At 49.2% G+C, this 27,567-nt stretch overlaps 1 protein-coding gene across 1 annotated transcript; it reads right to left on the minus strand.

The window, feature by feature from the left end:
- Positions 1-899: 899 nt before the first annotated feature.
- LOC123363874 (ubiquitin carboxyl-terminal hydrolase CYLD-like) lies at positions 900-27,484 on the minus strand. Its single transcript, XM_045005390.1, has 15 exons — positions 27,343-27,484; positions 22,041-22,535; positions 21,143-21,424; positions 20,494-20,569; positions 18,262-18,470; positions 16,972-17,125; positions 15,488-15,623; positions 11,771-11,881; positions 9,098-9,189; positions 7,809-7,875; positions 6,514-6,646; positions 6,066-6,174; positions 5,792-5,910; positions 5,074-5,293; positions 900-4,541 (listed from the first exon to the last, which is right to left on the minus strand). The coding sequence occupies exons 1-15, from the start codon at positions 27,427-27,429 to the stop codon at positions 4,357-4,359; spliced, it is 2,475 nt and encodes an 824-aa protein (XP_044861325.1). The 5' UTR covers positions 27,430-27,484; the 3' UTR covers positions 900-4,356.
- Between the last annotated feature and the right edge of the window lie 83 nt (positions 27,485-27,567).

Below are 27,567 nucleotides of genomic sequence, written 5' to 3' on the forward strand. Positions count from 1 at the left end.
TGAGCCCCTCAGCCCACAGTGGTGCTCCCTGCTATCCAGCAGGGCTGAAGGACCCACCAGCAAGATAGCAACTGGAATGGAGCTGGGGGAAAGCGGGAGGAAAGAAAAGGGTTCCAGCAGTAGGGGGCAGAAGCAGCATCAGTATGAGGTCCAGGCTCAGGCTGTAATGCATGAAGGGACGCGCCAATGAATGCAAGAACAGGCCTAGCACTAACTCACACCTGGAGCCCAGCTGGATAGGCTCACCCTGCAGACGCAAGGGGTCTGAGAAGCAAAGCCACCCCCCTCCCCTGGAGAGCAGGAGCCAGAACAATAAGGGGAGGGGCCCCAGCTGGGTTCTTCCTATCACCTGGAGAACTGCTCTAGGATTCCCCAGCGAGCGCTCTCCCAACTGTTCTAAGCACCAGCACAGGTAGGCTCACCAGGTGGTGGGAAAGCTTTTCCTGACCGGGTCCTCCACCCTGTCCCACACAGTCTCCTGCCCTGTTCAGAGTCCCCTCCAGCCTCCTGTCCCTTCAGCAGCCCTGTATTTTCCTTCTTTTTTCCTAAGTCTTCTACACCCCACCCTGCCACGCCAATTCCTTGTCCATCATCTCCTCCTGCTTCCTAATCCCTGACCCCTCTGAACCCTTAGATACAGCCAGTTTGCTCAGGGTTATTCACAAAGACCAGGGTGGCCGTTAGTCTGGGGAGTTTGACACACATAGGGCTCCTAGCTGTCATCTCCAGACTGTCAGATGCCTACACTTCGCTTGAGAGCCTGGGTTCCTGAATCACCCAAACACACTAGGAGTGGAGAGGGAAGAGCTCCTGCTCTGACTCCAGCTGCGCTCTCACCAATAGGGGAGAACATGTCCCCCTTAGCCCTACCCTGGAACAACGGCTCAGTGAAGAACAAACACAGGCCCATGGCTTTATTAGAAGACATTCAAATTGAACTGGTATAATTAATCGCATTGCCTGGAAGAAAACAGACCGCGTATTCTCCTCCCCAAATCAGTTTAAGGCAAAGTTACAGAAACCACTAAAAGAAGAGACTTATGCATGAAACAAAGAACAGAAACAAATCTGTAAAATATACAGAGGTTTAAACAGTACAGAAAACATCAACCAAGCAATATACTACAGAGGAAGCACTGAGAGAGGCTAATGCACATTATTCCTGTCTGACTTATCAAGCATCAGAGCAGTGACTGGGTTACTCCAAGTGAAGTCAATCTGATATCCGGAGTCTGGATTTTCCCAGCATTACAAACTAGTGACATGTCACAAACCATGCAGCATCCATAGGCAAAAATGAATGGCTTCCACTTGTTTTGGCACTGAAACCTCTAGTTTTTAGGATACGGCATAGATTTACTGATGGACGCTCCTAATGCATGATGAATGCAGGGAAATCCAACTGGATTTGTGCATCCCACTATTGTCCTGATCAGAGAAATTCATTTCAAAAGTGCTGAAAGCTGCTTTGGTATTTTTGCAGTATTGGGGGTGGGGGGAGGAAACAGTGGAAACTCTACAGAGCTTAGGGATGTGCCCTGGATCAGCTCTTTTAGAAAGCATGGCTTGCTCTGTCCCCTGTGCAGAAGCTACGTCATGTCAAGAAGGCAGTGCTTCTGACAATTAAAAAAAGGTGTCTTGTGCTTAGAAATATAAAGAGAAACAAATCACATAAATATCTGAAGTAAAAATCATCTGATAGTTACCATTTACACTGTAAAATCCCAGAAGAGCTAACTCTCACCCTAAGAAACCACAGGATGGCTCCTTGAGACACAGAACCCCGGCCCATGCGATACCTGAGAAAAGAGGCCAGAGCTGTTAAGAGACGTCATATGGAGAAAACCAACTTGGGCCTGAACAGCTAATCATGGCTTTGAAAGAGAGCGGAGAAAGGTTTCTACAGCTCTATAGTTAACAGGGCATTAGTCATGGCAAGATCAGCAGGTCAGTTCGCATTAGAGAGCGGGAGAACCCAGCAACCAACACTTTAAGGAAGTTTGATCTTCCTGTCAGAGACAGGAAGCAATGAGCAAGAAGGATAAAAGTGAGGAGGTGGGCTGGCTAAAGGAATCCCATTGCTGAGGGAGTCCTGTGGCCCAAAGCTCTCCTGACTTCTTCAGACAGAAGCACCGAATTAGCCGTGGTGGAGCTGGGAGTCAGTGGAGGATCTTGAGGTTCATACAAGACCAGCTAAGAGGCAAGAGAAGCACAGGGCACCTGGAGAACAAGTACCTGATATGTTAACTGAAGCCAGCTATACGGGAGAAGATATTTGGGGCCGGGATCCGCGGGAGGCTTTCAAACCTCCTGTACTCCTGGAGCCCATGTACCATACAACACTAAACTAATACTATTACTGTTACCTTAGAAACCGCAAAAGCTTCGCTCCCAGGCACGGTGCATACACAGGATCTAACATGGATTTAAATAGCAGGCGATGCGGAGAGGGGAAGAACACCCACAAGCCCCAAGGCAATGGGAATTATAGGTGCCCAGCACCGGTCAGGATCAGCCCCCAAGGATGATGCTTTTGAGTTGAGAAGGGGCATCAGCCGCACTCTGAACTTCCTGGCTTGTGTCAACGTAACTCTGGTTTCTGTGCGTGTTTGGAAAGCCAGCTAAGATAACAGCATTTGTTCTAGTTCTCCAGGCCTTTCGGCAAATCCAAGTTCATTATGTGGATAATTTTCCCAACAGCTGAAACCATATGGAAACAGAACACCATGTTTCAAACTGGCATATTAACTCAATAGACTGTTATAATACGGAACTGGTTAATAACAGGGTGGCCAAAGATGGGCTAAATGCAGCCCGTTATGCTATGCACCATGATTTCTCCCATCTGTACTGGAAAGGGGCAGCCCATAGACAAGACACAATGTTCCAGCTTGACCCACACAGACAGGTCACTCAGATCAAGACAGTGTTACATGCTGTGAGTTGCCGCTGCCACACCCCATGTATAAAAGAGAACAGCTGCAATCAGCTACCTGTTCTACACCCATTCTGGACACCCCTCAGCTTCTTGACAAGTTGTCCATGTAGACTTTGGTTGGATGACGTTTGGGCAACCTGGGTCCATGACTCTCCTAGGGGCCTCCTACCAGCATTAGGAGAACAGAAACTTTGCAGCAGGCTCAGTACCAGATTTGCAAAGGTTAACTTGGCTGTTTTAAAGAAGTTGAAAGCCAATAACTCCCCCCAAACATACCCTCACCGTAGTCCTGTTACGGGTGGAAAACCTGAACAGGTTCATTTTTAAAAAGCATTTTTTCTGGGAGGTTTGTTTGGTTATCGCTGTTCCACATGCGCCTCAGGAAACCAGAACAATGAGCTTTAAAATGATGAGCTACAGCTAGAAAGCCACACGCTCCGAGCAATCTCGCAGCCTTTGGGGGAGGACATTCCTATGCTGGTTTTGACTGTATCTGCCCCAGTTTTCTTCTTAAAATTATATTTTTGTTCAAAGTGCGGCTTGAAACAGTGAGACAAAGCTTCAAGTCTTGAGCCAAATGTCATGTCTAAAAAGAGGGGACTTCCATCAGAAAGTGCTACTGATGTTAAGCAGAGTGTCAGAGAAATTAGTGCTGAACAGGGGGAGTAAAGGAACACAAGGGAGGTCTAAATAAGGGAGTGCAGGTCTGCATCCAGGGAATGGGGAGGTTCAGAACGGCCTGTTACTGGGACCTCAGGATCATAGTCACATACCCCAGAATTTAGTGAAGATCTACGCAAAATTCCCTTCCTGAGAGGTTTGATTCCTGACCATTTAGAAGGCGCTTTTGCATTTACATTCAGGAAGCCGATGAGCTGAGATGTCACCCAGAGGCCTAGTGCAGTTCTCTTGTGCTCTGTTGAAAACTGGAGAGTCACAGCCCATGCCTTGACTTGGGCTTCCTGATTCCTGAGCTTTGGGGAAGAGTTAATTGTGAGAATGAAAGGCTGGAGGGGTTCTGGTGAGCCCAGAGCCGTAGAGAGGGTCTGGAGAAGGAAGGATGATGGAAATCCGGGGTGTGGACAGGGGAATGGGATGAAGGTGAAGTTCTCTTACTCAGGATATGTAAAAGTGTAAACTGGTTCTGAGTCTGGATTTGCAGAAGGTCCAAACTGTCCCTCGGCTAATGCCGGCCACAGGCTTTCCACCACCGAATGCTGCTCTTATCAACAGTCTGACACTCGACTTCGGAAGAGGTTAGCAGAGGCAAAGCTGAAAGGTCACTTGACCTGGACTCTGGCTGGGTTTTCTCTATTAGCAGCTGCAGGCAGCTACTGTCTGGTTTGAACAAGCCCCCATTTCCAGTGTCTCATTGCTCTGCATGGGAGCAGCAGGGTCTCTCCCAGCCCAGGCTGGGGTCATTTGTAAAGTGCCATCTTCTTGCTCTGGTACATGTACATGTAGGCATCACAGAAGAGGCGTTTGGCCACGCCTTCCATGTCCCGGGGCTGCTCCATAGCCAGCGCTGCCACTGGCAATTGCAAGTACTTGGCAACTTCAGGGCACAGCGTTACGATGGGAATGTTGAAGCCATTCTCATCACCTGAATATGAGAGAGAAGAGGGGAGGGGTGAGCCCAAATCTCAGTTCCCAGGGGACAGGTGTCTACAGCACAAAGGAACACTAGGGCAAGTGGCATTAACTGGGCCCCAGTCAGCAGGGTCAGCAGAGAGGCCACGGACTGACTCGGCCGTGACTGAGCTGTCTTTGCACCCCTAGAAAAAGTCCCTCTAGCTGAGGTTTGAAGCACTGGTGCGCAGTGGAGGGGGCAGCCTGCCTGGTCACTACCTGTTCTACACTTACACAGAGGCTGTCAGTCCCCAGAGCTGTCAAGCCAGCACCATTCACCAGCATTAAACTCCCTGTAAAACGCTATGTTTGAAGAAGTGACACCTTTCCATGCTTCCCAGCAGACGGACCCTGTGGAGTTCGGACACACAGGCCTCCTGTTTTACATTACAGATCTGTGGAGAAATTACTCATGACCGCTGTGCGCTGGGACTGCAATTCCTGCACAGGGTCGTCCAGGTGCAAAGGGCCGACCAGCCTCCCCTCCGAGCAGAGCCCCTCCTCACCGTGCCTGTCAGCCATGCTGTCGAAGAACAGCCAGTCCTCTTTCTCCGGCCCGTACTTCACAAAGGAGACGTAGTGACTGGTCTCTATGCAGAGCACTGCGAAGAGCTCCATCCTCTCCCGCGGGATTCGGGGGCTGTCCATGTGGCTCCTGCTCTGAAACTCCTCAGGGACATGCAGTTTTGTTGGCCTGTGCGCTTTGCGCTGGTAGTGAGAATGAGCCTGGGGACAGACAATAGGGGGTGCTGGTGGGTCATCAGGGCTATCACAACTTTATATACACCTACCCTAAAGGGAAAGAGGAGGTGTCTGAGGACAGGCTGGCAATCGGTCACCAATTTGTTCTGCGGTCACCTGCTTTCCACTCAGTTCCTCACCTGGGTCTTTCCCATGTGCCAGGAGACTGCTTGGATGGGGACCTCTAAGGAGAAGCGAGGGTGCTGCAGGAAGTGGAAAGGTTCTTCCCTCAGAGCCTGCCCAGAATCAGGGCCCCAGCGTGGTAAAGCACATGGGGTCCCTATGGATGAGGGGCCATGTATGTGCAAGTTCATGATCCTGCAGCAACTACCCTGAGTGGCTGATCCAGTCAGCAGTGCTGGTCTGCTCAGGAAGGAGCCTCCCACCTGACTGGCTGCAGGGAACGCAAGGGAAGGCAGAGGTTTCGGTCTGTGATCTGCCTCCTGGGGGATCAGTAAACACACGGAGGGGGAAACTGGATACCTGTCTGCAGCAGGACTTGCAGTACTGCTTCATCCCCGTAACTGCAAACATCTTGTCTTTGAAGCACTCGGAACACTCCTCGGTGGCTACGTCCCCGCACACAAAGCACTCCCGGGGACCTGCAGTGGGAACACAAATGTCAGCAGTGGTTGTATGACACTTACCATACTGCTTACACCCGAGCTAGGCCAGCCTCGCCACCTGGATCCAAACGAGCACGTGTGCGCTAACGTGGGCAAGACAGCCCCAGAATCCCCAGTGCCCAGGAACTTACTGTCGAGCAGCAGGTCGGTGATGTCCAGCTCCAGGGAGGGAATGATTTTGCTGAACATTTTATATTCCTTCCCGAACCGTGGCATTTGGATAATGAAACAGGAGGGGATCTGGGAGAAAAAAAGCAAGTCACCAAATATGGGGAGACAACGCCTTGCCCCACCCACATAACCCCCTCTTGGACCTGCTCCCCAACCCAGCAGCTGGATGACACCTTCTCCACTCAGGTTCTCCACAGCCCACTATCTGTGAAGTGTCCATACCCCCTTTCATGTTCTCCACTGCACCCCTCCGGTTCTGGCGGTGTGCTGGGGGGCTCTGCTGCATAAAGCCCCTCGCCAGCCTTGCTGTGGAGATGGGGAGTAAAACATTCGAACAAGTCGTGTGCATGGGGCAGGGAACGAAGGCGGACGCGAAAGACAGAGGAGGAAAAGGGTAGCTGCACTCACCTCCACTAGCTTGAGATTGGAAGACAGGAAGGAATGTTCCACTAGCTGCTGCACGTTTGGCACGACCAGCCCCTCTTGCTTGTCTATGAATATCTGGTAACAGTAACACTCCTGCTCCTTCTGGCCTCCAGATCTGGGAGCAACGTTCCAGAGTCAGGGCACTGGGGCTGCCTCTCTGCACTATGTACGTACCCGGGGTGCCCTGGACGGCGGCGCTCTCACAGGACACAGCCTTTTAGTTCTAGGACAGCCTCCAACCCTGGCACTAAGGGGCTCCCAGCTCTAGCTTTCAAAAAACGAAGCATTTACCATCCAGAAACACCCAACAAATGTGATGGGTGACGGATACCGACCAAGTATTATTCTCACTCGCATTTTGCTCCTCTGCGATGGGTGGGCCAGACACACGTTTTTTCCCCTTTAATTTAAAAATGAAGACACACTGATTTTCTTGTAAGTCAGCTGTTTTACAGTGTGACCAGAAGATTCCTAGATCTGAGTTATAAGATGCCAGTTTTGTGATCCAGCCGCATGGAAAACTGCAAAGCAAAGCTGGCTGCATTCCCAAGGCAACTTATACATGAAAGATCCTCCAGGATCCTTGTGCTCCCCTGAAGCAGCATAGAAAGGATTCCCTGGCAGGAGGGTTGGAGTGAAGCGAGACAGGCTTCTTTGTATCCACTGCTTTTCTGAGTAGCTCCATGATACAAGCCACTGCACATTCCTCCACGGGGAACCCACAAAGCTGGCAACCCAGGTCTAAACTCCTGAACAATGCAGCTATTTTTGGGAGTCCTCACACTAAGTGAATCTCCTCTGGGACTAAATTCAGTGGATTCCCTGTTTGGGAGCTCTAGGCTCTCTGCTAATTTGGCAGCCTGGAAACACCAGACTCTTCAGAGGTATCTGCTATACTACTCTACAGCCAACGCATCGAAGACTAGGAAGACAAGCCCTGTGTTTCTCATGCCACCATTGACCCTATCCAGGGATTACTCTATGCATCTGATCACTCCCTGAAGGTGGCACATCTGGGAATGATTTATAAGTATCATCTTCCAGGTACTGTCCTTCCTGGAATATGACCACAATGTGATGGGCAGGCGTGATCACAACGTGATTCAGGGGCACAGCGGAGAATAGTTGGGCACAAACTTTTCCATCTCCTTCACGAACAAGGGAAATTCACTGATCCAATCCAGTCAGGCCTTATCTAACAAACCAAGTCACCTCCTTCCCTCCCCAGTCTCAAACGTGTGCAGCATCAGTAAGATCACAGAGAGATGTCAACTTACTGCAGTTTCAGTAGTGGCTCAATTCCCAGGATGTGATGCATGATGAGATTGAGAAACTCCTCGGGGTCTGAAAGTTGAGGGAAATCACAGTTCAGGCCAAGCCAACACACTTCCTGTCCCGCCTCCTCCAGGAAGGAAACAGCACCGTCAATTATGGGCTGGTGTTCCTGACACTGAGCTGCTTCTCTCTCACCCCAGGTATGGCGCTGGCCTGATTAGGAGCTGAAAACACTTGGTTAGTTTCATAGTTTGAAAGTTCTATGGTCAGCGTCAACGCAGAGAGATAGGGGAGAAGGAGAGGACAGAAGCCTGGTAAAAGGACACATTTCTCTTAACTCCTTCACTGCTGAATGATTTCTTTGCTATATTGAGGGAAAAATCACATTCATGCATCACAGGTACATTTACTCCATTCATCTGCACTCAAACGCGGGGGGAGAAAGATCTTGATAAATATTTACTGCTAGCACCAAATTCATTAATGGACACTGAAACCAGGGGCAGTGCTGGAAACTGGAGGAACAAAGAGCAAAAATCTGGGGTGTCGTTGGCCAAGATACAAGAAAATATCAAACAGATGAAACAAAAATGCTGTTCAGTAAATGACGGGACATGAGAGCAGAAGATGGACTGTAACTTCTACTTTTTAATGTTTATACAGCCATGATGACAGCATCTGGGTATTTCAATAATCCTTTGGCATTCTGCAGCTCCTTTCATCTGCAGATCTTAAAGCACTTTACAAATACTATCCCCGAGGCAAGGCAGAGACAGAAGGCTGTCTACTTCTGGATGGGAATGTGGTAACTGTTCAAACATGCATAACAACTAACAACAACAAATGCAGAAGAAGAATCTCTATCCGACTGAATCTGCAGAGGAATTTAGGTGAGCAAAATGTAATGAGGAGACGTGGAATCTTGCAAAAACCACATGGTTAACGCCCCTAGTAGGGCCTACAGAGTTTAACTGCAGACTGCAAATACAAACCAGTGGGTCAGATAAAAACCCCCCTTGGGCAAATTCTGCTTTGGTGGTGGTTTCTTCTGAGCAACAGGCCAGCAGCAAGGAACCTAGCAATTCCAATCTTTCCATCATACTTGGGGAACCTTCCTGCATGGCCAAACCTAAGCGGACACGTCTGAGGAATTCTCCAGGTAGCAGGACATTTATTTAAAAACAAGCGTTCTGGGGGCAGACAGGAAACCAGCTTGCGGGGCTGCCTGACTGGAAAAGGGGAAGATAAGAGAGACCACTCTGATGTAAGACATCTGCAGAGAGCACATTACCTTTCTCAGACGTGGCAAAGCTCGAACACTGGCCCTTCTCCGTCAACTGCTGCCTTAGGTGCATCACGCTACTAGCGTCAACAAAGCCATTCCTGGGAATGAGGGGAAGCTGGGGATGAGCTCTCTGTGCATCGGCAAACTTACATCTCAGGGGCAGAAAATACAGCAGGTGAAGCATGGAGCCCACCTGCCAAAATCCAAGTCAAGATGCACCCTCCCAAAAGGCAAGAAGTCAGCGCCAGAGGCTGGACCACAAGCAGCGCTGAACAAAACATTCCTGCCCCATGAGCATTGGGGGAGGGAAGGAGTGGGCCAAATATCCTTGATGAAGGCCAGTGGATACTCACTACCCTCCGCAAGGCCCTGTTTCAGTCACCAGCCTTACAGGCTGGCGGTGCACAGGTAACCCTTTGGAGCCGTTCAGTATTTCTATGAGCCAGCTGTTTAAGCAACATGGATTACTTGCTCCCTGGAGACTTTGCTCCCTTATCAGCATCACTCCCAGCCCTGGGAGCAAGAAATCAGGGCAACAGATTAAATCAAAGTCCTTCATGTGACAGTGCAGGGGGGCCAGCCTTTAATTGTACATTTCTTCCCCTCTCCCACAACACCTCGACTGAGACCTCTGAACCCCGGGATCCCTTCTTTAACCTTCTCACCTTCAACCATGAGTCATGACAGCCTCCCTTCTGGCCCAGGAGAGCAGGATGTGGCTTGTCACCACCACTCCCAAGCTCTCTGTTGACCCCTCCAGAGGGCCACAGGCAGCCTTCTCCTGCCTGGGACTTTGCAGCAGCATTTAGCAAAGGAAATCCACAATCTCAGCATTTGCTGGGTTAATATAAGTGGGAAGGAAGAGCAGAAAAACTTCAGAGTTGGCCAAGAGACATGAATCTCTAGGATACTTCTTGTCTCAGAGGCATCTGAACTACGGCTGTCAAGTGATTAAAAAAATTAATCGCAATTAATCATGCTGTTAAAAAATAATAGAATACCATTTATTTAAATATTTTTGAATGTTTTCTACATTTTCAAATATATTGATTTCAGTTACAACACAGAATACAAAATGTACAGTGCTCACTTTACATTTATTTATTACAAATATTTTGTAAAAAACACAATAGTATTTTTCAATTCACCTCATACAAGTACAGTAGTACAATCTCTTTATTGTGAAAGTGCAACTTACAAATGTAGATTTTTTTGTTTTGTTACATAACTGTACTCAGAAACAAAACAATGTAAAACTTTAGAGCCTACAAGTCCACTCAGTCCTACTTCTTGTTCAGCCAGTCACTCAGACAAATTTGTTTACATTTTCAGAAATAATGCTGCCCACTTCTTGTTTATGTCACCTGAAAGTGAGAAGAGGCATTCACATGGCACTGTTGTAGCCGGCGTTGCAAGATATTTACGTGTCAGATGCGCTAAAGATTCATATGTGTCTTCATGCTTTAACCTCCATTTCAGAGGGCATTTGTCCATGCTGATGATGGTAACAGTCCAAAGCAGTTCCGACCAATGCACGTTCATTTTCATCATCTGAGTCATATGCCACCAGCAAAAGGTTGATTTTCTTTTTTGGTGGTTCAGGTTCTGTATCATCAGAGTGTTGTTCTTTTAAGACTTCTGAAAGTATGCTCCACACCTCATCCCCCTCAGATTTTGGAAGGCCCTTCAAATTCTTAAACCTTGGGTCAAGTGCTGTAGCTATCTTTAGAAATTTCTTCAGTACCTTCTTTACATTTTGTCAGATCTGCTGTGAAAGTGTTCTCAAAAAGAACAACGTGCTGGGTCATAATCCAAGACTGTTATAACACGAAATATATGGCAGAATGTGGATAAAGCAGAGCAGGAGACATATAATTCTTCCCCAAGGAGTTCAATCACAAATTTAATTAACTTATTTTATTTTATTTTTTAAACAAGTGTTATCAGCATGGAAGTATGTCCTCTGGAATGGTGGCCGAAGCATGAAGGGGCCTATGAATGTTTAGCATATCCACACGTGAATACCTTGCAACACTGCCTACAAAAGCACCATGCGAACACCTGTTCTAACTTTCAGATAACATGGTAAATAAGAAGTTGGCAGCATTATCTCCCATAAATGTAAACAAACTTGTCTGTCTGAGCGACTGGCTGAACAAGAAGTAGGACTGAGTGGACTTGTAGACTCTAAAGTTTTACATTGTTTTGTTTTTGAGTGCAGTTATGTAACCAAAACAAAAAAACCCTACATTTGTAAGTTGCACTTTCACGATAAAGAGATTGCACTACAGTACCTGCATGAGGTAAACTGAAAAATACTACTATCATTTTTGCAGTGCAAATATTTGTAATAAAAATAATACTATAAAGCGAGCACTGTCCACTTTGTATTCTGCACTGTAATTGAAATCAATATATTTGAAAACGTAGAAAAACATCCAAGGTATTTAATAAATTTAAATTGGTGTTCTATTGTTTAACAGTGCGATTAAAACTGCAATTAATTTTTTTTAGTCGCGATTAATTTTTTTGAGTTAATCATGGGAGTTAATTGCAATTAATCGACAGCCCTAATCTGAACTGTGACAGACCCAATTCCGGCTGGAAGGAGGTGATAGCAGCACGGAGATTACAGAAGAGAGACTTGCTGCTTCCAGTAGTCCTACGTACAGTACTCACCGTCGGAGGGGATTCACAATCTCATCCCGGAGGATCTTCTGGACGTGCCCGTTGGGTGGGAGGGAGGGCTTGAAAAGCATGGAGTCCAGCACAGAGGTACAGGAGAAGAGGCTGGGAAGAGAGAGTGGTTGGTAACAGTGGAATCAGGTAATATAACAGTGTTTTTTGTTTTAAATGATACACAGCAGAGAGCTGGACAGATTTAAGGGCGAAAGAGAGAGATTTATAGTGTCACAGATGCCAAGACCAGAAGGGACTAGTGAAATCATCTTGTCTGACCTCCTCTATAGTGAGGCTCGGCAGAATTTTATTTGTCAAAATTATAAAGAAATAAAAACCAAAAAATAAAAATAAATATTGATTTTTATCAACTTGAATTTTCAGTTGGAAGAAATAATGGGGGGGGGGTCAGACAATTATTTAGTGACAGTAGACGTTGAGATTCAAGACGTTAAAGTTATAACCATTAACACACAAATTATCAACATCACATGGTAAAACACACACAGTAGGTATCCTTAAATCAAACTCTAAGAAGTTCTCAAGTGCATTTTACCTATTTTCCCTATCAGTAAATTTCAATGATCATCAATGGAAATATTTTTTTGTTGGAGTGTGCGGTGAAATGGACGTTTATACCAAAATTATTCAATAACTATCTAGTCCTTCCAAGCCTATCATAACACAGGTCACAGAACTTCCCAAAAATAATTCCTACAGCAGATCATTTAAAAAAAACAAAAAAATCCCCAGCCAATCTTGCTTTACAAATTGCCAGTGATGGAGAATCCACTATGACCCTTGGAATACTGTTCCAATAGAGTAGCTAATTACCCTCACTGTTAAAAATTTACACCTCTGATTTGTCTAGTTTCAACTTCCAGCCATTGGTTTCATGTTAGACCTTTCTCTGCTAGACTGAAGATCTCATTACCAAGTACAGATGCCCCCTGGGTTATGCAAACCCGACTTACGCAAATCCGCACATACAGAAAAAGTTCCACAAGCTAGAAATAGGAGTTTTTTTTTTTTTTTTTTTTGCGCGTAATGGTCAGGTATATGTTTCCAACTTACGCAAAATTCGAGTTACGCAAGGCGTTCCACAATAGAATGCTTGTGTAAGTCGGGAAGCATCTGTATTTGTTCCTCATGTGTGTGCTTATAGACTGTAATCAATTCACTCATTACCATTCTCTTTCATAAGCTACAGAGATTGAGCTCCATCAAGTCAACATTATAGGGCATACTTTCTAATCCTTTATTCATTCTCATGACTCTTCTCTCTAAACCATCTCCAATTTATCAACATCCTTCTTGAGCTGTGGATACCAGAACCAGACACAGTATTCCAGTGCTGGTCGCACCAGTGCTAAATTCAGAGGTAAAATAACCTCTCTGCTCCTACTCGAGATTCCCCTGTTTATGCATCCAAGGATCTCAGCCTGTCTGGCCACAGCATTGCACTGGGAGCTCACATTCGGCTAATTATTCGCCATGACCCCGGAATCTTTTCAGAGTCACTGCTTCCCAGAGTCCTCCATCCTGTAAATATGGCCTACATTCTTTGTTTTTAGATGTACAGATTTACATTTAGCCATATTAAAATGCATACTGTTTGCTTGTGCCCAAGTATACCAAACAATGTAGTTCGCTCGATATCAGTAACTGTTCCTTTTCATTATTTACCACACCCCCAATTTCTGTGTCATCTGCAAACTTTATCAGTGATGATTTTGTATTTTCTTCCAGGTCATTGATAAAAAAGTTAAATTACCGTAAGGCCAAGAACTGATCTCTGCAGGATCTCACTAGAAACACACCCACCCGATGATGATTCCCCTTTTACAAACACATTTTGAGACCTATCAGTTAGTGGGATTTTAATCCACCGAATGTGTGCCATGTTAATTTTATATCATTCAAGTTTTTTTTAATCAAAATGCCTTGCAATACCAATTCAAATGCCTTAGAGAAGTGTGTTACATCAACAAATTTTCAACCCAACTTTTAATCCCATCAAAAAACAAACAAACAAACAAAAAGCAAGTTAGTTTGACAGCATCTATTTTCTATAAACACATATTGATTGACATTAATTATGCTAGCCTCCTTTAATTCTTTGTTAACCGAGTCCTGTATCAGCCGCTCCATTATCTTGCCTGGGATCAATGTCTGATTGAGAGGCCTATAATTACCTGGGTGATCCCGTTACCCTTTTAAAACACTGGCACATTATCTTTCTTTTAGTCTTCTGGAACTTCCCCAGTGTTCCAATACTTATTGAAAATCAACATTAACAATCCAGCAAGCTCCCCAGCCAGCTCTTTTAAAACTCTTGGATCCAAGTTCTCTGGACCTGTTGATTTTAAAAAGTCCAACTTCCGTTGCTGCTGTTTAACATCTTCCCAAGATACTAGTGGAATGGAAAGAGTGTCATCATCATGATATGACTGTGTCATCTGTTTTTCCTCAATACAAAGGAAAATATTTATTGAACACTTCTGGCTTTTTTTGCATTAGTATTGATAATTCTACCATTTCCAGCTAGTAATGGACCAATATAATTGTTAGGATTCTTTTCGTTCCTAACATATTTAAAAAACTCCTTAACTCTGCTGGCCATACATTTCTCTTTGTGTCCTTTTACACTGCCTTCTTCCTCAATTGTGGCTTTTTCAATACCTAGTAAACTGTTCTTAAACAACTCTCAATTATCATTCACATCTTTCTGATTACATTTTTCCTCCTGGCTGATGTGACTCATAACTGTTTTCAGCTTTGTGAAATTTGTCCTTTCAGAGCACCAAACATATACACCACTACCTCGATATAACGCCACCCGATATAACACGAATTTGGATATAACACGGTAAAGCAAGGCTCCGGGGTGGGGGTGTGTGGGGGGGCTGCGCACTCCAGTGGATCAAAGCAAGTTCAATATAACACAGTTTCACCTACAACGCGGTAAGATTTTTTTGGCTCCCAAGGACAGCGTTATATCGAGGCAGAAGTGTATATTACTGGTCTGAACTTTATTCCGCTTGGACATTATAAATGCGATCAAGTCATGATCACTTTGTACCTAAGCTACTATTAATTTTTAGATGTAAGGACTGGAAAGAGAGAATGCGTGAAAGTGGCAGCGTGAAATGAGAAAGTTTTCCATCAATTGTGGATGAGTGAAATCCTGTGGCTTGACTAATTTAGGAACATTTGTAGCTAGGCAGGGTGAGATAATCAAATCTCATTCTTCAGGGCTAAAACTGACTGCTTCTGGGGGTCACCAAGGGATTTTTTTCCCCCACGTACAACATTATACCATCAGCTAGGTGCATTACTAGAGGTTTCTCTTAAGTATCAGTTTCTGGCCATTACCTGAGATGACATACCAGACTTGTGAGGACCAGTAATCTAATCTAATGTGGCAATCTATGATTTTTCGTTACACACAAATGGTGTGTGCTTAGCATCTAAGAACTTTCTCCTTCAGGTTATTGGGGGTTGGGACCTGTCATCTCTAGGCTGCATCTCTATATTAAAGAGCAATTACGTTCTACTCTTTGTGCAAATTACGTGTCATCCCTGTGCTCCTGGTGAGCTGCCTGGTTTGACGCTCAGTAAGGACCATCAGCCCTGGATGACGGTCCTCACTTAACAGAGGGAGATGGTCAAGAGAGGCCATTCTGCGTGAGGTTGAAGGAGAGTAGTGCCTCCTACCTGAAAAGGGCAGCATCCATGTAGCAGGAGTTGCAGTGGCCTTGAATCCCTCTCATGCGCCCTTGTAAAACACGCACGGCTGTGCCATTCCTGAGAGGAGGAGAATTAGCCAGAACCGTAGGACTATCCATCCTACCTGCAACAGAAACAACAGAAACTGCCTTTAGCATCCCCTTGCCCTCGGGACAGCTTTGCCCTCCTGTTCCTTTCCTGTGGGGCTAGTCCACCTACAAAGGTCACAACCCACTGTTTGTTCTGTACTGTACCCACCCCTGCATTCAGACCGTAACCTCTCTGGGACAGGGACTTGATTGCTTGGCACACTTACCCACTATAATCTGCTGCAAGAGCACAGACCCATAACCTCAGCATGAGAGGGAACCTCTGGGCAATCCGCTGGTCACTTGTTCGGCTGCTGGACTTTTTAGCCACCAGACATTCCCTGCCATCCACACCGCTGGTACTATCCTCATCGTCCTGCCAGCGAGCGTCTGACGCTGAAAGGGCCCACAGTGGAGGGAGCTAGTTTCCTGACACCGAATTGAATGTAAGCTTGAGATAATGGGATCTCTGTGTAAAGCATTCCTAGAAAATGCTTCTGCACTGCAAGTGTCCAACAACAAGCTAGAGGGATTCTCAGGGCTGCTGCTGCTGTAATGCCCATTCAGCCCATTCCTGTCAGCTTGGCTTTGGTATGGATTAGCTGGCCTAACCATACTAGGGGAGGGAAGGAGTGCTTCTCTAGCTCAGGAAAGCAGCAAAGATGCAGATGATGTGTGATCTGTACTTCCCTGCCCTTTAGGTCTGCTGGGCCTCCATGCGTAAAGGCTCAGGAGCATTTATTCTGTGGGGTCCACAGCTCTGTCCCGAAGATCTACACCCTCCACTCCATGCCAATGTGGTCATACGACCATTCCAGGTGGCCCATAACTATTCCATTGCAGCACAAATAACCTCCTGAAGGGCAGATACAGCATGCGATGCAAGTGGTAAGGGGATATTAGAGCAGCAGGATCTCAAATGCTTTAGCCTGACAACAACCCTGTGTAGTTGGTAAGTATCAGCCCCATTTTACAGAAGGGAAAAGTTAGGCAACAGAGAATTTAAGTGACATGCCAAGGTCACAGCAAGTCAGTGGCAAATGTCAGAATAGAACTGAGGAGTCCCCTGCCTCTACCACTAATAGCTTGAAAACGAGAAAATGGAAGGTGAAAGGAGAAGGGAGAGATGAGAAAGAGGACGAGAGAACAAAATTAGTCGCAGAGTCAGTTCGAATGGGGACGGGCGGGGGAATACAAAGTGCAGTAGATTTAGTTGTGCTAGGATACATCAGGGCTATTCTCTGGGAATGGAGGGGGGCACCTTGGACTCTCAGAATTATAATTTTACACAAAATGCTGGTCCTCAACACAGAGACTAGCAAAGACAACCCACATATGACCCTCCCATCCTAGCCGGAGCCATTAGCTTCTAAGGGAACTCACTGCAAGTGCTGGGGTCCAGGAGGCCACTGCTCACACACTGGAAGCGCATGTCGGGCTGGCATGACTGAAGCTTCACAAAGAGGCCACGCTTCGGGGGGCAGTGGAAATAGCGCGTGCCTAGCCATTCGCCATCTGTGACCCCCTTCTCTTCATCCTGTGAAAAGGACAGAAATCCATCCACAAGCAGTTCCAGGCCAGGCTTTCGAGGAATGAGTTAGATCAGTGGTTTTCAACCTGTGGTCTGCTGATCCCTGGGGGTCCACAGACTATGGCTAGGATTTCCAAAGGGATCTGCACCTCCATTTGACATTTTTTAGGGGGTCTGCAAATGAAAAAAGGTTGGGGGGAGGGATAGCTCAGTGGTTTGAGCATTGGCCTGCTAAACCCAGGCTTGTGAGTTCAATCCTTGAGGGGGCCATTTAGGGATTGGGGCAAAAATCTGTCTGGGGATTGGTCCTGCTTTGAGCAGGGGGTTGGACTAGATGACCTCCTGAGGTCCCTTCCAACCCTGATATTCTATGAAAGCCGCTAAGTTTGACTAAGCGGCGCTTGTGAGCACAGCTGTGGAAAGAGAGTAACAGCAACAATTTCGCCACAAGAGGGCCCAATCATCTGAAATGTTACATGTGACCAAACACTCTAGTAAACAAATCACACTGTCAGAGTTGCACATATCTGATGGCTGCTCTAGGGCTGATGTTAGGATGGGATTTCATGACCTGACAACTACATACAACTTTATACTTATTTTGACCCATTTTTTTTTTATTGGGTTTAGTTACATTTTAGACCAGTGAATCCCTTTTGTCAGCACAGAATGAATTTCATGAATCCAAATCCCAACAGCAGCAGCAGCTGTTGTCCAAGGATCTCAAAGCACTTCACAAATAACTAATGAAGCCTCACAGCACCTCTGCAGGCAGGTGAGAATGATCCCATTTTACAGATGGGGAAAAAGACAGAGAGGAGACTTGACCAAGCTCACACAGTGAGTCAATAGCAGGGCTAGGAACGGAACTCAGGAGTCCTGGCTCCCAGGTCCATGCTCTCACCAATGTACCACTCTCCCTCCACTAAGAAAGTCTGCATACCAGTATCTGTATTCTCCCATCCATGATCCCAGCAAGAGAGGCCTGCTTAATCTGCCCTGACTCTTTAATTAAGCAGTATGAAACGTTAGCAGCCTAACCTAGGGCATGCTGTGAAACAGACATGCTCATGACCCCCAAAAGACCTGCCAGTTCTGACCTCAGTGCCCTTAGAGAACAGAAACATTATTTTGCTACTTACTAATTCAACTCCTGCCATTTTGGGCTCAATACCGGGCAGGTACCCCAACCAGCGGATGATTCCAGAGACTGGATTCCCCTTGCCTAAGGGGATCTGTACCATGGAGTTCACGTCCAGGGACTGGTTTTCACTTTCCAATTCCTCCCCACTTCCGCTTCTCTCTCGCTTCAGTTGTCTCTGAGATCCCGGGGCCACGTCTGGCTCAAATACTGAAAATTCACAATACACACAATAAAGCCTGGGCAAGAGTTGGGGTGGAAAGTCTATCTTTGTTCATTAGACTAAGTGGTCACCAAATATTCTGCAGCATTGTTTTCCTAATAACAAGACAACCTAGTGTTTCTGTGCCTCTCAGAAGTGGATCTATGACAGAGGTGGGCAAACTATGGCCCACGGGTCACATGCGGCCCACGGGATCCTCCTGCCCGGCACCTGAGCTCCTGCCCCGGGAGGCTCGCCCCCAGCCCCATCCCTGCTGTCCCTCCCTCTCCCGCAGCCTCAGCTCGCCCCGCCGCTGGCGCAAGGCTCCGAGCAGCGCGGCTGTGAACTCCTGGGGCAGTGCCACTGCAGAACCTGGCCTGATGTGGTGCTCTGTGCTGCACGGTGGTGGGGCTGGCTCCAGCCAAGTGGTGCGGCTGTAGCACCGCCAGCCACTGGTGCTCCAGGCAGTGCAGTAAGGGGGCAGGGAGCAGGGGGGTTGACAAAGGGCAGGGGAGTTCAGGGGGGTTGTCAGGGGGTGGGGGGTGGATAGGGGTTGGGGCGGTCAGAGGGCAGGGAACAGGGGGGTTGAATGGGGGCAGGGCTACCAGGGGGTAGTCAGGAAGGAGAGCGGGGGTTGGATGAGGCAGCAGGGGATCCGGGGGCTATCAGGGGATAGGGAACAGGGGGGGTTGGATGGGGCAGGAGTCCCGGGGGTGGCCGTCAGGGGATGGGGAGCGGGGGTGTGTGGCTGGGGCAGGAGACCCGGGGGGGGAGGAAGGGTGCCAGGGGTAAGAAGCAGGGGCGGGGGGGCAGATGGGGGGTTGGGGCCAGGCCATGCCTGGCTGTTCGGGGAGGCACAGCCTCCCCTAACCGGCCCTCCATACAATTTTGGAAACCGGATGCGGCCCTCAGGCCAAAAAGTTCGCCTGCTCCTGATCTATGAGTAGGAGGCTAAGAAGAACTGAAAGGATATAGAGGAACTGGAAGAGGTTCAGAGAAGGGCAATGGAACAGCTTCCACACAAGTAGAGGCTGAAAAGATCAGGGCTGTTCCGCTTAGAAGAGAGGCCTAAGGTGGGAGATGATCGAGGTCTATAAAATCATGAATGGTGAGGAGACAACGACTGGAGGAGTGTTATTTATCCTTTCCAACATCACAAAAACCAGGGGTCACCAGACGAAATTAATAGGAAGCAGGTTTAATACAAACAAGAGGAAGGGCTTTTTCCGACAACATACAATGAACCTGTGAACTCACTGCCACGGGATGCTATGACGGTCAACAGTAAAACCGGGTTCAAAAAAAGAATTAGATGAGTTAATGGAGGATAGGTCCATCAGTGGCTATTAGCCAAGATAGTGCATGGGGATGTATTACACCTCTGACTACCAGAAGCCGGGAGGGGAAGACGGGGGGCTCTCCCCATAATTGCCCTGTTCTGTATAATCCCCCTTAAACTCTGGTACTGGCTGCCCTTTCAGACAGGGTACTGGGCTAGATGGACCACTGGTCTGACCCAGTGTGGACGTTCCTATGAGAGTCAGGAAACTCGGGGACTGATTCTCAATCAAGCTATGGCCCTTTTATACTGCTCTGGAGAATTCACCGCTTCCTTTTGGTCGTTTGTTCTAATGGTTAATCCCCTCACTGTTAATAATCCGTGTCCTATTTCTCATTTGAATTTGTCTGGCTTTAACTTCCAGACATTGGTTCTTGTTCTGTCTTTCTCCAACAGACAAAGAGCCCTTTAGTGCCCTGTATTTTCTCCCCAGGAAGGTATTTATACACTGTAATCAGGTCGCCTCTCAGTCTTCTTTTCAATAAGCTAAATATACAAAGCTCTCGAAGTCTCTCACTGTTGGGCATTTCCTCCAGCCCTCAAATCATGCTTTTAAAAACGTAACAAACTCCTCCATTGCATTTAGCCTTGTCAGCCACACGGCAGAGAATGAGGTGAAAGAAAAGGGGAGGGGGGGAGAAACAGCAAATCCCATTCTACCCTGGTGGGGTGGCTGTACTTGTGTGCTTTACCTGGGGAGAGCAGCCCTTCCTTCACAACAGAGTCCATAGGGATCTCTCTGAAAACATCTGCTGGGCCTTCTTCTTCCTGTAAGAGACAATGCAACAGAGCAGTGGTTCTCAAACTTTTGCACTGGTGACCCCTTTCACATAGCAAGCCTCTGAGTGCGACGCCCCCCCTTATAAATTAAAAACACTTTTTTATATATTTAACACTATTTTAAATGCTGGAGGCAAGCAGGGTTCGGGGTGGAAGCTGACAGCTCTTGACCCCCCCATGTAATAACCTCACGACCCCCCGAGGGGTCCCAACCCCCAGTTTGAGAACCCCTGCAATTAGGGTGACCAGATGTCCTGATTTTATAGGGACAGTCCTGATTTTTGGGTCTCTTTCTTATATAGGCTCCTATTACACCCCGTTCTGATTTTTCACACCTGCTGTCTGATCACCCTACCTGCAATAAAGGGTTATGCCAGCTAAATGGTCTGTAAGTGATGGGGTAAGATGAGGAAAGTCTCCCACAGGAAGACAAAATGGTTTTGTTTGCCCTAGACAAAGACTTCACTCCGTGTGCAGGAACTGATTTTGCACATTGATAAGGCTCCTACCACAAGGCAGGCCACAAGATAACAACGAGAAATAAAGGCAAGCTCCTCTTACCGGGCAAACTTTAACAAACCACCGGGTTCCCTCCTTGTACACGTCCATAGCTATGCCTTGTCTGAAGACATCATCCAGGTAGAAGCCAATTGTGTCCCCGGCTTTTACAGGAACAACCTCGTCCACATCCGGTTTGGGCTCCTCTCTCGCTGGATCACTGCCCAGCGCCGGGATAAACTGGATTTTGTTAAGCGGCAGAAAGAGTCCAGAGTTCTGCTTACACTTGAAATACTCAGAGCCGTTATAGGTGCCATCACTGTGGCCTCTGCCTTCACCGTCACCCTGAGGAACCAGCAGAAAGGCACATTATATTCTGGGCAGGGACGAGTCAAGGAGAAGCCACCTGACCCTTGGCACAGTGACATGATCCCATGTCAGAAATGAGGTACCCACCCAACCCAAGAACAACAACAGAACTGTTATACTGGACCAGAATACAGACCCACCCAACCCAATAAGAACAACAGAGCTGTTATACTGGACCAGAATACAGACCCACCCAACCCAATAAGAACAACAGAGCTGTTATACTGGATCAGAACACAGACCCACCCCACTTTTACAATGAGGAAACTGAGTCAGAAAGAGACAGAGAAGCCCGAGTCACACAGGGAGTCTGGAACAGAGCCAGCAACAGAACCCAGGAGTTCTGATCCCAGGCATACTGACCAGGGCCTTGCTATTAGGATAAAAAGGCTAAATGTTCAGTGAGGTATGATTAGAACTAGCACTTCCAGGGCAACAAGATTTGTTTTCCTGACCGAGGGGTTTGATTGTAAGATGTGACAGGGAGGCAATGCAAGTCCACGCCCCTCAGCCAGACCCCTTTCCATTGGGCTGAGACGCTGGGCCTATATAAAGTTAACTGTGGGGGAGGGGGAGGGAGGCATCACCTTACCTGTAACTCGACCCCAAAGTAGGATGGACAGAGTGGGGAGGACAAAGGGCTCTTGCTGATCTTCCCAATATAGCGGATGGTGCCAGTGAACAGTTGTTGGTTGAGATCCACTATCACCGGTTGGCCCACTGTAGCCTTCACTGCTACTTCAAGGCTACACCGGTCCAGGAAACAGTTCAAGCGCTCATTGAGGTTGTTGATGGCCAGAAGGAAAACAGCTTCCTCCTCATTCACGGGTTGAAGAATTTCTGCCTCAATAGTGGCTATGGAATGGTCATCCAGCATGGTGACCCTCATGTAGCGAGTGGAAGTCGTGCCACAGGCGATACTGTGCAGATACATCCTCTCTTTGAGGAAGCACATGCTCCCGGAGGGAAAGCACTTGCTGCCATACGGAAAATCATCTGTCAAGATGTAATAAACGTTTCCGTCCCCTTGTGACGGCAGAGGGCTGCCTGGTACAACTGCTGTAGTCATCTTTGCTTCTACTCCGTCCTGAGAAGTTAGAGAATCACAACAGGACAGCACAGAGCATGTGATTATTATTGTGTTTTATGGTAGCACCCATATGTGCTAGCTGCTTTTCATAAACACAAGCAGAAACTGTGCCTGCCTTGAGGAGATCACAGATTAAGGGGAGACAGGCATCAAGAAAAGGGAACAACTACCCGGATTTTCTATACAAGGTCCATACAGGCAGTCTAGCAAGGGTAGGAGTCTTGCAGATGAGTTCAGGGAAGTGAAAACTCGCTGGGGGCGGGGGGGAACTGCGGAAGAAGGTGATTGTTTGAGAGACTGACATATAGGCAGACTAGAGTGAAAATGTTGGAGGAGTCTGGACGGGGAAGGGGAGGCTACGTAAAGGTAAATAAGTAGAAAGGGGCAGAGCTATACAGAACCTGGAAGGTGACCAGGTATCGGGTTCGTTTTCAAAAGGGTTAAAAATCATCATTCGTAGTGTGGCAAATCTAGACATTAATGCCCTGGCTAAAAACCCCACAGAGCCACAAGTAACCAGGGAGGAAGGGCTGGGGGATTCTGTGCAACAGCCCTGGTCAATACCCAAAACATCTGGCTACTAGACAATGCTCCTCTGGCGCTGATGGCGGCCAGGACACCTAAACAGGTATTATATCCAATGAACAATCCATGCCTGGTGAGACAGTTGTACTGCCAGATCCTGCCCAAACCTGCCAGTATGGTTAACCTTGCCATTAAATATAGGAAGTCGATGGACACTGTACAGGTAACCAGGGCTGGCCACCAAAGGTCTCATCCAAGACTGGGAGAACTCTCTCTCTCTAGGTGGTAACACAGAGGCATTCACCCAAATATTCTACGTAAGTACACTTCCAAAGCAGTCTGGTATCATTATAGTCACAGCGATGCTTTGTGGGTGTATGAGGTGCCCTGAGTCTGTGATGCATGTAGTCTTAGTCAGGGACTCTGCACTTTAAAGATCTGGAGATCAATCACCTTGTTACATTAATAAGAAAAAACACATGTCACATACAAAGGTACGTTCTTTCATTTCAAATTAACACAACACCGAAATCTCACCGAGTTTTATACCCTGGCTAAAGGGACACCAACATGAAATCCAGCCAGATTTAAGAAGTGAAGTACAAGCAGTTTCTGGTGCTGCACTTGCCAATTCCCCCTGCCTAACGTGGTAGTTTTATAACAGTTTTTTTTTTTTTTTAAAGTTCTCTCTCCATGGGGAAAATAGTAAGTCTGACTGTATAGCAGGGGTCGGCAACCTTTCAGAAGTGCTGTGCCGAGTCTTCATTTATTCACTCTGATTTAAGGTTTCGTGTGCCGGTCATACATTTTAACGTTTTTTAAAGTCTCTTTCTATAAGTCTTTAATATGTAACTAAACTATTGTTGTAGGTAAAGTAAATGAGGTTTTTAAAATGTTTAAGAAGCTTCTTTTAAAATTCAATTAAAATGCAGAGCCCCCCCGGACCGGTGGGCAGGACCCAGGCAGAGTGAGTGCCACTGAAAATCAGCTCATGTGTGCCATAGGTTGCCTACCCCCGCTGTACGTTATGTGCTGTTGAATGCACAAAACAAAACTGAAAATAAAACATTTCTTCCTTCTAATCTCTTTCGGTTATAGGACCCTTTCGTGTTACTTGTATTTATACTGGTAAAAACACATTCAGGCAGAGGCGCGATTTTTAAGTTTGGCTTCTTAAATAGTGCTGTCATTGTAGCGTGAAAACCCTACACGCATTTAGAAACAGCATTTAACTGCCTGGGTTAGTAACAACATACCAGATTCTTCATACTGAAATGACTGTTAAGACTAAGGCAAGACCTCTGCACTGGTGCAGCTCACAGCGACTTCAATAGGGCTCCAGGTGGGCACGCAGCAGAGCCCCTTGCAGGGTCAAGACCTTACTTGGCCCCATTGTTGGCGGTTTGCTGTGGGCACGCCGTATACTTTGGATGGTCGAACTGCACGGGATGATTTCATGTTTGCTCCTAGTCTGTATCACTCCCCAGTTCCCAGCTCTTTTTGGAGGATTTGGATCCTGACACAGGCAGCTGGAGGTTCCCATTTAAATACAGGATTTTCCAACTCCTTGTTGATTAGGTTTGGTAAATTCGGGGACTGCCTTAAAACCAAACCCTCGTGGCTGGGCTTCAGCTACCTGACCTTTCACTTCTGCAGCACACAGAGCGCTGGGGGGTCAGAAGGGGTGACCCTAGTGCACTGGGAATGGGGTCCAGTGGCAGTTGGGGGATTCTCTCTGGGGGGTGTTCTCGGGGTGTCCCTACAGGGTGAGTGGGAGTTCCCTGAGGGGTAAGGGGTGCACCACAGGCTGGGACTGTCTCTGTTGGAGTCACAAATGGGGGGAGGGGGTGTCCCTGAGTGGAGGTGGTGGGAAGATGACTGTAGGGGGGTTGGGGATCCCAGGGGGTGGGGTTCCCATGGGAAGGAGGGGAGGGGCCCCAGGTAGGAGTGTGCCAGAGGGGAGGCAGTGGAACGATGACCCTGGGGGGAGGGGGTCATAGAATATCAGGGTTGGAAGGGACCTCAGGAGGTATCTAGTCCATTCCCCTGCTCAAAGCAGGACCAACCCCAAATAAATCATCCCAGCCAGGGCTTCAGCAAGCCTGACCTTAAAAACCTCTGAGGAAGGAGATTCCACCACCTCCCTAGGGAACCCATTCCAGTGCTTCACCACCCTCCTAGTTCTGTCATCAGGTACCACATCCTCTTTGGAACCCCCTTTCAGGTAGTTGAAAGCAGCTATCAAATCCCCCCTCACTCTTCTCTTCTGCAGACTAAACAATCCCAGTTCCCTCAGCCTCTCCTTGTAAGTCATGTGCTCCAGCCCCCTAATCATTTTTGTTGCCCTCCGCTGGACTCTTTCCAATTTTTCCACATCCTTCTTGTAGTGTGGGGCCCAAAACTGGACCCAGTACTCCAGATAAAGCCAGGGGCGGCTCTAGCCATTTCGCCGCCCCAAGCACAGTGGCACACCGCGGGGGGCGCTCTGCCGGTCGCCGGTCCTGCGGCTCAGGTGGACCTCCCGCAGGCGTGCCTGCGGATGCTCCATCGAACCCACGGGACCAGCGGACCCTCCGCAGGGACGCCTGCGGGAGGTCCACCGGAGCCGCCTGCTGCCCTCCCGGCGACCAGCAGAGCGCCCCCCGTGGCTTGCCACCCCAAGCACGCGCTTGGAGTGCTGGGGCCTGGAGCCGCCCCTGGATGAAGCCTCACCAATCTTGAATAGAGGGGAATGATCACATCCCTAGATCTACTGGCAGTGCCCCTACTTATACAGCCAAAAATGCTGTTAGTCTTCTTGGCAACAAGGGCACACTGTTAACTCATATCCAGCTTCTCGTTCACCTGCAACCCCATGGTCCTTTTCTGCAGAACTGCTGCCCAGCCATTCGGTCCCTAGTCTGTAGCAGTGCATGGGATTCTTCCTCCCTAAGTGCAGGACTCTGCACTTGTCCTTGCTGAACCTCATCAGGTTTCTTTTGGTCCAATTCTCTAATTTGTCAAGGTCCCTCTGTATCCTATCCCTACCCTCCAGCGTATCAACCACTCCTAGTTTAGTGTCATCTGCAAACTTGCTAAGGGTGCAGTCCACACCATCCTCCAGATCGTTAATGAAGATATTGAACAAAACCGGCCCCAGCACCGACCCTTGGGGCACTCCACTTGATACCGGCTGCCAACTAGACATGGAACCATTGATCACTACCTGTTGAGCCCGACCATCTAGCCAGTTTTCTATCCACCTTACCGTCCATTCATCCAGCCCAGACTTCTTTAACTTGCTGGGGGGAGGGGTGCCCATGGGAAGGGAGGGAGGGGCCCCAGGTGGGGGTGTCCCAGAGGGGAGGCTGGGGGGAGGGGGTCCCGGGGGGAAGGGATGCCGGGGAGAGGGGCCGCAGGCGGGGCTGTCTCAAGGGGAAGGGGGTGCTGGGGGGAGGAGATCCTGGGGGGAGGGGCTGCAGGCAGGGCTGTCCCAGAGGGGGGAGGGGGTCCGGGGGAGGGGCCCCAGGTGGGGGATCCCAGAGGGGAGGGGGCCCAGGCAGGGGAGGGGCCCCAGAGGGGAGGGGGGGTCCCGGGGGAGGGGTCCCAGGCAGGGGGTCCCGGGGGGGTCCCGGGGGAGGGGCCCCAGAGGGGGGTGGGGGTCCCGGGGGAGGGGCCCCAAGTGGGGGCTCCCGGGGGGGTCCCGGGGGGGCCCAGAGGGGGGAGGGGGCCCAAGTGGGGGGGCCCAGGGGGGGCCCAGGCGGGGGGTCCCGGGGGAGGGGCTGTCCCAGAGGGGGAGGGGCCCCAGGCGGGGGGTCCCGGGGGAGGGGCCCCAGGCGGGGGAGGGGCCCCACGCGGGGGGGATCCCAGTGGGGGGAGGGGGTCCCGGGGGGTCCCGGGGGAGGGGCTGTCCCAGAGGGGGGAGGGGGTCCCGGGGGTCCCGGGGGAGGGGCTGTCCCAGAGGGGGGAGGGGGTCCCGAGGGAGGGGCCCCAGGCGGGGGGGTCCCAGAGGGGGGAGGGGGTCCCGGGGGTCCCGGGGGAGGGGCTGTCCCAGAGGGGGGAGGGGGTCCCGGGGGAGGGGCTGTCCCAGAGGGGGAGGGGTCCAAGGCGGGGGGGTCCCAGAGGGGGAGGGGGTCCCGGGGGGGTCCCGGAGGGGGTCCCGGGGGAGGGGCTGTCCCAGAGGGGGGAGGGGCCCCAGGCGGGGGGACTAGGGAGGGGCCGCCTAGGGGGGGGCGCTTCCCGCTCGCGACGGGGACCCCGGGGCCCGGCCCGGCCGGAACCCGCCGCCGCCGCCTCTCACCTCCCGCGCCCGGGCGCCGGGGCCCTTCGCGGAGCCAGCCGGGGCCTCCCGCAGCCGAGGCGCTTCCGTGTTGGGGGGGGGCACCATAGAGTCCCGGGAGGGGCGAGACAGAGCGGCGGCCGCTCTCTCCCCGCACAGCGCCCCCTCTCGGCCGGGCGCAGAGCCCCAAGGGCGGAACCAAATCGGGATGAGGGGGAGGGACCTTGCGAACGCGGCTGTCCTATG

Source organism: Mauremys mutica, chromosome 2 (genome assembly GCF_020497125.1).
Source record: "Mauremys mutica isolate MM-2020 ecotype Southern chromosome 2, ASM2049712v1, whole genome shotgun sequence".
Taxonomy (NCBI): domain Eukaryota; kingdom Metazoa; phylum Chordata; order Testudines; family Geoemydidae; genus Mauremys; species Mauremys mutica.

Coding starts and splice junctions, on each gene's coding strand:
- LOC123363874 (XM_045005390.1), bottom strand. CDS start 27,429: ATGGTGCCCCCCCCCAACACGGAAGCGCCTCGGCTGCGGGAGGCCCCG. Junction 6,647..7,808: donor GAGCCACTACTGAAACTGCA/GTAAGTTGACAT, acceptor CGTTGCTCCCAG/ATCTGGAGGCCAGAAGGAGC. Junction 5,911..6,065: donor CACCGACCTGCTGCTCGACA/GTAAGTTCCTGG, acceptor TTCCCACTGCAG/GTCCCCGGGAGTGCTTTGTG.